The sequence below is a fragment of the Manis javanica genome, chromosome 3 (assembly GCF_040802235.1).
Source record: "Manis javanica isolate MJ-LG chromosome 3, MJ_LKY, whole genome shotgun sequence".
Lineage (NCBI taxonomy): Eukaryota > Metazoa > Chordata > Mammalia > Pholidota > Manidae > Manis > Manis javanica.
The window spans coordinates 211,175,915-211,187,975 of NC_133158.1; the positions used below are offsets into that span (position 1 = coordinate 211,175,915).

At 33.1% G+C, this 12,061-nt stretch overlaps 1 protein-coding gene across 8 annotated transcripts in view; it reads left to right on the forward strand.

The window, feature by feature from the left end:
• The window catches only part of FZD3 (frizzled class receptor 3), a 68,132-nt gene that overhangs the window by 4,686 nt on the left and 51,385 nt on the right, over window positions 1-12,061 (forward strand). For 6 of the 8 annotated variants that reach the window (XR_012129664.1, XR_012129663.1, XR_012129665.1 and 3 more), the window contains one exon: window positions 3,171-3,692. The exons of 1 other annotated variant lie outside the window; for it this stretch is intronic. Coding sequence is in view for 4 of the 7 variants with exons in the window: in XM_073232743.1 (XP_073088844.1) it covers window positions 3,504-3,692 (189 nt within the window). In the remaining 3 variants the exon portion in view is untranslated. Of the gene's footprint in view, window positions 1-530; window positions 1,371-3,170; window positions 3,693-12,061 lie in introns of those variants that run through there. One more of the 8 variants, XM_073232744.1, reaches the window with a different exon arrangement.

Consider the following 12,061-nt stretch of genomic DNA (forward strand, 5'->3'; position numbering starts at 1 on the left):
GGGGTATGTATGCTGTTTTGTAAATGGTTTTATGATTTTTACATGCTGTATTGTGTTACTGTATAAGTAAATAGATTTTGCTCTTTTTGGTGACTGTAATATTCTTTTATATGGTTGTACTATAGTTTTTTTAATGAATCCTTTATTGGTGGGCTTTTAGGTTTCTAGGTTTTTACTTTATACAGTGTTACACTAACATTTTGGTTAGGCATTATGTGTACTTGGGTGTTTACTTTCTTAGAATAAATTATAGAATAGATTTACTGTATCACATTGTCTACATTTTAAGGCCTTTTGATGTAAGTAGCTGTTTTTATAGTTTATAGTCCCACCAACAGTATTTGAAAATGTTGACATGGTGAAAATGTTCTTTTCCCTGCATCCTCTCTTAGACCGTATTCTCCATGTTATTTTTGCCCATCTGATTGGCAATTTTTTTTAAGTAAAGTTGAATATCTTTTCAAGAGTTTGTTGGCTTTTTGTATTTTTAAAATAAATTTATGTCCTTTTCCCATTTTTCTATTAAAGTGTTCACCTGCTTTGATTTTAAAAGTTCTTTTTATGTATTACTCTTGCTAAGCACATAAGTATATGTAAATATACCCACAGCCTTTTAACTTACTCTATTTTAGGATACCATTTCTCAAAATATGACTTGCAGACCACTTGTAACAGTACCTAAAGTAATTCATTCTGCAGTTCATTCATTCTGTAATTCATTCTACAGAGATTGAGATTTTGTAGACCTGTGAGGAGATCTGAATCTGCTACACATTAAAGCTAGAGAACCTCTGATTTGGGGGAAATATAAATTATTTAAGATTTTTTACTCGACGTATTTTCTTTCTGTCTCCCTGAATTGCACTGTTCTTTTTCTTACTTATTTTAATAATCATAAACTACAGTCTTAATATATTAAGATCGTCATACTACCCCAGCCTAACATAATAGATTTTACAAAAGTATTTTAATGTTTGCTACATTGGATGTCATAGTACATAAAAGAAGCACTTTTATAAGATGGTGGGAAACTTTACCTGCAAATGAGGCAAAAGTAATAAGAGGAAATCAGGTAAAATAGATGGAGTAGGCAGAAGTATAAGGGGGTGTATCATTTAGTTTAAAAAACTCAGTGGGGTATTTCTTATTTCTTCCTCAAGTTTTATGTGGTAGTCTTCTTTGAACCATAAGTTTGAAACTCATAACTGCTTAAAAATAGATTAGTCTAAGTAAAAATTTTTAAATTCTTGGTATTACAATATACATATTCAGTAAGGAGCAATGTTAGTTTTTTTTTCTTTCTTTTTTTTAGTTGCAAGGAGAGGAACATGCATAAGGAACAAACTACAAAGAATTACATGGATGTTTTGGTACTGACACCAAGTAAAGCCTTCAGCAGTTATTTGACACATATTTAATGATAATGCATAATTGTTACTATGCTGCATGTAATTAAGCTTAAATATAAATAAATGACCATGTTTAATATCAGTTTTCTATAGCCAGATCTCACATTTTGGGGCCATCTTGAAGGAGGGAAAAATATGGGAGGCCAAGAAGCTGTCACAGAGATGGCTGATTTAGACATTTTGGTATAGAGAGATTAGGCATTTTGGGTGGGGATTGCTCATAACTTCAGTGTTCCTAATTCTAGAGACTACACAAACCAAGACCATCTTCTATTAGAGGGAAAAATTGGGAAGATACAGCTATTGCTTAATTTTCTCCAAATAATTTTTTCTGCCTAGTAGCTAAAGTTTGGGATGCAGAGGTCTGCATCATTGATGGTCAGTGAGCAAGGGACATTTCTTGCCTTCTAAGCCAAACCAGTTCCAGGTCTCAAGGTCTAAGCTGTTATGGGCCCTCATATTTAAGTTGCCTATTAACCTGGGTCTCTGAGCATTTCTGAGCCTGAACTTATACCATGTTTTCCCAATTTAGTCTGTCCATTGTAACAAATCAAAAATACCCAATGCAATGTGAAACAAAATGAGATAAAGGCATTTGACATCATTGCTAAACCAAATGAAATATGATTTAGCTTAGAATATGCATTATTCTTACCAAACCTACTTTCCACTCCACCCACACCCTCTCAGCCCTAAAGATAATGTATTTTTGCCCTGGAAAAGCAGGGGCAAGTCAGAGATTTAGCTTAGTAGAAACTGTAACGAGATCATTCCTATTACTGCTATGACTTTTTGGGGATGATTTCTATTCTCTGCAGTCTGATTGTATAATGATAAATTTTTCAGTCAAATGTTTCTACATTTGTGGTACTGAAGTTCTTGCATTATCTAAAAAGATGACATAATGTTGGGAACATTTTCTGATACTACTTTTAGAATCTTCTAATTTGCCAGTTCAATATTGGTTGATAGAAGTAGGCTTTGTCTCAGTTGTAACTCAGTAATAAAGCTACCTAATGTTTGATGCTACTATACTATTTATAAAGGGATTTTATATATATTATCTCATAATTCACTCATATCCTTGTTAAGAGAGGTGCTTTTTCAAGAAGAAAAATTCTGCATTCAGAGAAGTTAAGTGATATGTTTACACAGCTAGTAAGGGGCTTAAGTCCTTATCTTTCAACTTATTTATTTATGTATCACCTCTTTCACAGATAGCTTCTGCCAAGTCAGTTAATGTAAAATTCACTATTATGGATAAAACACATATAATAAATTTTAAATTCAGTAGCTTTGATTCTGATGATGGCAGATATCTGAATAAAAGTACAACAGCATAAGAATTTTGCAAATGGATCAGTGATATCTCATGACACATGAAAAACTGCAATCATAGACAAGAAATTAAACCATATGTTTTTATAAACAACTGAGAGACAAAAATTTGCCTTGAAATGGTGTGTAGGGATTGTTTTTAGTATTCCTGTAATATAAAATAAAAAGTAGAAAAACTATACTGTATTTCTGTGAAATACCTATGTATTTTGTCCATTAGATCAGTATATCTCTCACCAAAGATTATTTTCTTTATTTCTCTTTCTAATAAGTCATTGTTGGTGTATAGAAATGCAACTGATTTTTATATATTGATTTTGCATCCTGCAACTTTACTGAGCTCATCAAAGATTTTAACATTAAGTCTACTGTATTTTGAGAGGAAATTACTAATTTCTCACATTTTTAAAAAATACTTTTCAGATACTTCAATCAAAGGAAGAAATAACTCTTCTCCTAAGATGGAATCTGTTGTTTGGGAATGTGGTTAATCAACTTGATATGTTGGCCAAATGTGCCCTATCTAATAAAATGAAAAGAAGAGACAAGATGATATCATTTTCCCATATTGTGAAACCAAAAACAAATGCCTTTTGTGAGACCAAACTGACAAACCTCTGATGATGCAGAGGTTTGAAGAACTTAACAGTGAGATATAGAAGAAATACTTTCAAGCTGAGACCTGCAAGTGTTTAAAGATCTAAAATACACATTGAGTAGGCCTGATCATTTGAATCTCATTCAGATCCAGAAAGGATGGCTGTGAGTTGGACTGTCTTCTGTCTTTTGCCCTTGACTATGTTTGTGGGGCATATAGGTGGGCACAGTTTGTTTTCTTGTGAACCTATAACCTTGAGGATGTGCCAAGATTTGCCTTATAATTCTACCTTCATGCCTAATCTTCTGAATCATTATGACCAACAGACCGCAGCTTTAGCAATGGAGGTAAGACTTGATCTATTCTGACATATCTTAGCAAATGATTAGTATATTGTCCTATTAACTTATTTAATGAATGTGTCCGATAAACAATAGAAAAAATGTTATTATTAACTATATTTTGTACAATAAAAATTATATATTTAGGTTTAAAATCTAATAAATTGAGGAATTCATGTTTGGGGAATGTTATTCTTGACGTATATTTTAGACATTATGCTTTTATGAAGAATTGTGTAACCCTGGAACATGGGCGATAATAGCCATTTAGAAGTTTAAAATTGTCCAAGTTATGAAATGATCACATCTTTTCTGTTACTGGCCTGATGATAAAACTTTAAAGAACAGAATATAATAATATTCACAATTCAGTCATTAAGTATTGAAATAAAATTTTGCAAAATAAGTTATTTTGTTTAGCCTTTAGGCTGGTGGTTATAGTATTTGAATTTTATTAAGTACTTAAAATGATTTCCTGGTTTTACCAAGTTCACATCAATTTAAGAAAGGTGACTCCCAATCAACATATGAGTTATCTGTTTCTTGATCTCATAGGCTTTGATAAAAATTGGTTGCCTTATTTGGATTTTTCTGTAATTCTTCAGGTACTTTTTAATGATTACACCTTACAAACTATGATAAATCAATGTATATATTTAGTAATAGTTTTAAATAAGTAGGCATGTGTTTCTATAGTGGCTTTAACATTGTGGACAAGGATATATTTACCAGATAAGAACTAAGAGGCATAAATGGTGGCAGTAGGGAACATAGGCTTTCGTATTATACCAACCTGAGTTTCAGTTCTACTCTACCACTTCTGTACTTCCTTACTGTAGTTTTTTTGTGCTTGTAAAATGGAGCTAATTATAATCATATAGGCTTTTGTCAGGTACAAAGTAAAAACACATATATTAAGTACTTGGCATAGTACTCCAAAAGCGATAGCTTTTGCCATTTGCCTGTATTTTCATATTAATATGGCTATATAATACATATGTCTCAAATAATTTCTCATATTATAGTAAAACTCAAAGGTTAATTACTTCCGAGAATACTAATATAAATCTGGGGAAACTTTTTATTCATAGATTTTGAAATGTGGAGGGCATCTTATATATTCCAAATATTGGAAAATGCTGTAGAGGTTGAACAAAACATTTTCTGCTCTTCTGATTGTACAGGGTCTAACTTGTAAAGAAAGATTTGGTATAGACTATCAGATTAGGATATATGAAAATTGGTATTGGTTTAATACCCATACCGTAATTTGATTACAGGCATGGTAGTCACTGCTGTGTGTCAGAACCATCAATTGTTTCCACAAAATTTGAAGTAAGGAATACCTTTGTTTTTAGTATTATTTTAAGTCAGTCATAACTCCTTTTGAAAAGAAATTGGGTATTAAGAAGCAAGCGCTAATGGTGTTTGTACTGATTTGGATTCAGCTTTTGAATACTGCCATGTAGTAGCTTTGAGATCTTGTACGGGTCACTTAACATCCCTGAGCCTTGGTTTCTTCATTTGTGAAAAGGCAGTAATAAAATACTTCCCAGGACTGTTAGGATTAAATGAGGGGTTTATGAAGTAGCTGGCATAATGTATGGCACACAATAGATGATTCATAAATGCTAATTCTATTCCAAGTTCAATTTCTAAACGATGGTAGCAAGAAAGTATTAGAAAGATGATGTATTTGTTCCAAATGAGCTTGCATCCAAAGTTGTAGGCTCATGGGACATTTGGAATGATGGCTTGGTAAGTTCTCACTACCCTCTTCTCAAACATGCCCATGTAGTCTAGAAATTTTATCAGTAATGAGATTGCTTCTGTTTGAATTGGACACATTCTAGGGAAAGCACCTAAGTGGACAATCATTTCTAAGAGAAGGCTCTAGGGATTTCAAGTAATTAATGTTGGGGACAGTTGCTTATTGTATGGTTTTCATATTAGGACAGAATTGTCAGGCAGTTCGAGAGTGTAAAGTTTCTGTAATAGCAAAGGGCATTGAAACTCAGCAGTCAATACAGCAGTTGTAAGTAAGGGTTTTCAAGTCCTTATAAGAACTTGAATCTACTGACAACATCCTTCATCTCTGATCCTGGAACTTTGGATATGTCTGCCTGCTTTTACCAGGAGCAAGGAATTAGAGCAAGCATCACAGCACATTCTCGAGTATTCACTGGGGGGGATGAATTGAAAGAATTTCCTAGGTGTAGCATCTTTCAGTAGGCCCAGGTTTCACTTCTGTTTATGGTTAATTCTGTACTGATGTTTGGTGAGTCAGAAAGAGTGCCTGGAACAGAGTAGTATATGGCGGTGAGCAACAGATACCACACATGAGAGGGAGTGGAGAATCTGGGTTATTTAAAATTTGATTATTCACAATCAACAAGTTGAAGGTTCTTTGATTATTTATAGAGGATTCCTAGTGTGTGCTTTCATTGAAATAGGGGCATGTTTATTAAATAAGTGGGATAATGTAAGTGTCAATTCATTAAGTTAGAAAAGAAAGATTGTTGCTAGTATGTTTATTTCTCTATTCCTCCCTTCCAAAACCTGCACGTCTACACACAAACATACACACTAAATTTTTATAAGTTCTTAACTTGATGTTTCTTTTTTTTACCCTGAATATCAGTGGCTTTTGATAGAGAAAGAAATTCTCATTTCTGAGTTGCCCAACCTGGAACTGTCCAAACTGTCCAAATTGTCCAGAAAAAAGCAAAATTTTTGAGATCTGCCCAGCTTGGACAATAAATTGCCAGCAAATTGTCAGTAACTATCTTTGCCAATCCACATTTTATGAGGTATTTATGACTAGTGGTGATAAAAGAGATCTGAGCAGGTTTTTCCCCTACACCAAGTAATTAAACCCAGCTGAATAGGAGGAGGACAATTTAGTAAAAAAATACTGTAAAATAGGGATAGGAGACTTTATTCTGCCACTTACTAGTTTTGTGACTTTTTGTATTTGTTTCCTCTAGGAAGTAATTTTTTTCCCTGTTTGATTTACAAGCTTACTATTAAGATTAAGTGATGTGTATATTAACTTTGAAAAGCTAAAGTGCTGTGTGAATGCAGAGCATCAGTCTTTGTTGCTTGACACCCTAATTTCAGTTAGTATGTGGAGTAAGCAATTTTTAATGTCTTTGGGAACTTGATTCTTTGTCTTTCAAAAAATTTTTTTTTTAGAATCTAGACCTCTGTAGGATAATCAGAGGGACAACTCCTGGGATGTCTTGTGTTTGCCTCCATTTCCAGTTTGTTTTTGTCATTCTCATTAAAGATTTTCTATAGCATGGGAAGCTGGCACTGGGGTAGATCCTAGTGGGAACACAGATTAAAAGCCTGAACATTCTTGGTATCTGAAGTATGTTTGAACCAATTTCCCAGTTATCCAAACTCAAGTTTTACTTTCTTTTTTTTGCTTTTAACTATAGCAAATTTCAGTTACATAGAAATATAGATAGGATAGTATAAAGGACACCATATACCCATCATCCAGTTAAAAAAGTTATCAACTCATGGCTAGTTTTATTTCATTTATGACTGCATGTCCTACTGGGGTTACTTTAAAGCAAATCCCAAACATCATAATTTTATCCATAAATATTTCCATATCTCTAAAAAGTAGGGCTTTTTTCAAAATATATAAACAGCATACCTTTATTATTTCCTAAATGTCATCAAATATCCAATTAATGTTCAAATTGCTGTGAGTTTTTCCGTTTTCTTACAGTTGACTTTTCAAATCAGGGTTCATACATTGCATTCAATTGTTATGTCTCTCAAGTCTTTAATATGTAGTTTCTCTTTCCTTTTCTCCTCTCCCTTTTTTCTTGTTTGCTTTATATAGTTTCTCATAGTCTTTATTTTGCTGATTGCATCACTGTGGTGCTAGTCACCATGTGTGTCTCCTTTTTTAAATTTTTCTTGGACATTCCACAGTGGTATTTATAGATGGTCCTCACTAAAATTCTTTTCCTCATTGTGGTGAAATATACATAATACAAAATTTACCATTCCAGCCATTTTTTAGTGTACATTCACCTTGTTATGCAATCATCACCACCATCCATCTTTAGCAGTTTTTCATCTTCCAAAGCTCAAACTCTGTGCCCATTAAATAGTAACTCCTAATTCTCCCCTCCTCCCATCCCCTGACAAACCACCATTCTTCCTTCTTTCTCTCTTTCTGAATTTGACTACTCGGGTACCTCATGTAAGTGGAATCATACACTATTTATCCTTTTGGGACTGGCTTATTTCACTTAATGTCTTCAAGGTTCATCCATGTAGCATGTGCCAGAATCTCCTACCTTTTTAAGGCCAAATATTGTGTATACCACCATCAAACACTTGGGTTGTTTCTATCTTTTAGCTATTATGAATAATGCTACTATGAACACAGTTGTACAAATATCTGTTCATTCAGTGTTTTTGGAAGTGGAATTGCTGGATCATGTAATAATTCTGTTTAGTTTTTTGAGGAACCACCATATGGTTTTTCACAGCAGCTGCTCAATTTTACATTTCCATCAGAAGTGCAAAAGGTTCCAATTTCTTCATATCCTTGCCAATACTTGTTATTTTCTGTTTCATTTGCCTTTTATGATAATAGCATCCTAATGAGTACAGAGTTGTCCTCATTTTTTTAATTCAGTTCCTATTGATGGATGTTTGGGTTGTTTCCTGTCTTTTGCTGTTGAAAACAGAGCTTGTACCCAGTGTTCATCTTTGTATGTCAGCACCTAACAGTCCCTTACATGTAGTAACTGCTAAATAAATGCTTGAATTAATTATGGACTTTATAATCTATAAATTCCTTAAGAGGCAGTGATAATCATAGTCATGACTATTATGGTGTGGTGTTGCACCTAAGCACTTAATCTCCTGGGGTTGAATATAGTAGTGTGCTTGGTGAGGGTGTTGATGGTAATCCCAATACCAAGGATACCGCAAACCTATGAACACTGGTGTTTCACTTTACCTTTTTTTGGGAGTTAGGGAGAAGCTGGTCAAAGTGACTTGTAGCTTTCAACATTATGTTTTTGCACTTACAAGTGATGTATATTTAAGCAAAAAAGTAGAGAAACCCACCTTTCCCATCTCTGGGTCTTTGATATTCCTTCTGCCTTAAATACAGCTGACCCTTGAACAAAATGGGTTTGAACTGGGTGTGAATGAATCCACTTATACGTGGGTTTTTTGCAATAAATGCATTGGAAAAATTTTTTGAGATTTGCAACAATTTGAAAGAACATTTTCTTTTCTCTAGTTTACTTTATTGTAACAATAAAGCAGATAATATGTATGACATACAAAATAGGTGTCAACCAGCTGTTTATGTTATTCCAATCTCTGTCTGAACACTTCCAGGCAGCAGTAGGCTATTAGTAGCAAAGCTTTTGGGGAGTCAAAAGTTATACACAGATTTTCAACTACATAAGAGTCGGCACCCCTAACCTCTGAGTTGTTCAAGGGTCAACTGTATTATCCATCAAATTTACTTCCATTATTATCTCTTTTTAGGTTAATATTAAATCGGTGGTTTTCCCTCAGCAAACAACAATTTAGTGAAATGCCTTGAGAAGTCTATTTTGTGACAAGGAGGCTAGCCAGGAATTAAGAAGCTTCTAAATTGAAAAATGTACATACAAGTAGTGGAGAATTAGTTGCATTTAGTTATTTCTGACTCAAGGGAAAAAAATAGCAATTAAAATCTTTCACTGATTTCTGTGACAAATCACTTGAATATCTTTAAAATAGCTATTTTCAATTTAATCATTAGGTGTGGAATTTGGTTTGTAAAATTTTATCTTTTGGCATAAATCATGATACTTGTTCATCATACTTTAAATATTAAAAGTTTACTTTCTGAAGAAAAGTCAAATTTTATGGGCTACTTTGGAAACTCCCTTTTGACCTAAAAATACTTTCCTGTGATAATGGCAAATTGCTGCAGACCAACTCACTGAAAGACTGTTAGAAAATATTTAATGTGCGGTCATGAGATTTGTAAAAGAAAAGCAAATCTGTGGGATTAAAAGTGTCTTACAAACCTAGTTTTTTAAAAATACATAATCTTAAAAGTTTTGGACCTTTTCTTAGAAGCTTATTTTTACAGAAAAGTTTTTTTTTTACCAGAAAGACCTTTTTTAAATGTCTTATATTTAATTACTTAAAATTATTCTGAAAAGTTGGTTTTGAATTATTTCTTATCTAATTTGGATCTGAAACAGAATGATTACTATTTTTTAATTTCCAAGACTATTTTACATTTGGTTTCTTATTTAATTAATGTAGTCATAATATTCCCAGGCCCAGTAGGATACAGTTTCTATGGTTACAGACCCTTTGTAGAGTGACAGAGATTGGAATTCTAATTCTCATGAGTCAAATTTTGGCCTTTGACTCTGTCCCTTTTTCACACCCCTTGCTAAGCTTGGGCTGTTGCTCTGCTTGATGGCTTGTCAGCTAGCATGTTCCTATGGTAACAGGAATGGAAATTTGAAAGAAGAGAGAGAATGGGAGCACAAAGGCTTGGTTGATTTGAATTTAAACAAAGAATGGAAGGTTCCATATAGTGCACCTTTGTTGTAGAAACCAGATATTTAATTTTAGAAAGTTACTTTTCAGTTTGTAAACTTCCTATACCCAGGTCTTGTTTTAGTGAACAAAAGTATTACTGTTTAAGTAAGTATTTGGTAATAATCTTTAAAATTTAATCAGGTAAAGTTCTTTTTTTTTTCATAGAGCTTTAATGTTATTCCTTATCTTTTTTGTTTTCAACTTTATAATACTCAGGCTACCTCATTTAATTCTGATTTTTCTGAGGTTAAGGATTATTGGAGCAAAAATCAAGGCAATTTGCTTATTTCAAAAATATTAATATTTTTGTTTTTATATAACAGCTTTACTGAGGTATAATTTGTATACAATAAACTACACACATTTAAAGTGTTCAAGCCAATGAACTTTGACAGATGTATATACACCCTTGAAACACCACCACAAACAAGATACAGAACATTTCTATCACCTTAAAAGCCTCCTTGTGTCCCTTTGTAGTCCATGTCCCTCTAAACTCTGCTCTAAATAACCACTGATTTGCAGTTAGTTTTCATTTTCTAGAGTTTTATATAAGTGTTATCATTACAGTATTCACTGTTATATGACTTGTTTCTTTCACCCAGCATAATGATTTGAGATTTTCATGTTTGTTAATGATTTTCATTCATGATATGTTTTGTTTTTTAAAAACATCATTCCAGTTGACTGTCTCATTTGCTGAGAATAGAGAATTAATTCACTAGGGTTTCTTAGGCCCACTAAATAGGCCTGCTACAGTTCTTTAATTTACAACTTTTCCCTAATCCCCTTTTAAGTTATCATTTACAAAGTTCTGCATGCTAACTATGTATTATTATTTGTGTGTTTTCAAGACCATTTTAGAGGAGAAAACTGAAGTTTAGAGAGGTTATATAGGCAAACTGGTTAAGCTCAAGGGCTCTGGATAAGAATGCTAGGGTTTGACTTGGTCCTGTCTTGTAGCTGTGTTATCTTGGACAATTTACTTAATTTTCTATGTCTCACTTTTTTCACATATATAAAGTGTGATTAATAACAATACTTTATGGGATTATTAAGAGGATTAAATGAGCAATGTGTGTAAGGTACTTAAAACGGTGCCTAGCCTATGGTAAGTGTCTGTAAATGCTAGCAGAGTAAGTACTCCTGAGGTACTTAACTAAAAAGTGGCAGAAGCATAAACTTGTAGCTTTAGGCTCATTGTAAGCAGCACACAATAGTCACCAGATCAATTTTATAATTCATGATAGGGCTTCCAGATGGAGGTTTTATGAACAGAGTAACATAGTATCAGGTCAGTTGGTACTTTATGTATTATGGAATATCAAGCAAGTTGATACTTAAAAGAGCTAAGTGTGCATATATGTATTATGTATGTACATACATCAGCATGTGAACATAATACAGTTTTAACTTTTAGTTTAAAATAATTATAAACTCATGGGAAGTTGCAAAAATAGTACAGATTCTGTGTACCTAGTTATATAAAATACCTATTATGTCTAATAACCTAGTTATAAAAAATACCTAGTATTTTATATAACTATTATATAGAATCAAAATCAGGAAATTAACATGGTACAATCTATAAACCTTATCACATTTCACCAGTTTTCACATGTATTCGTTTTTCTGTGCATATACGCATATGTGCGTGTGTGTAGTCTGCAATTTTATCACATGTATGTAGCCACCATTATAGCTAAATATAGAACTGTTTTATCACCACCAAGGAATTCCCTTATGCTTCCTTTCTCCCTCTTCCCCTCTCCTAATCCCAA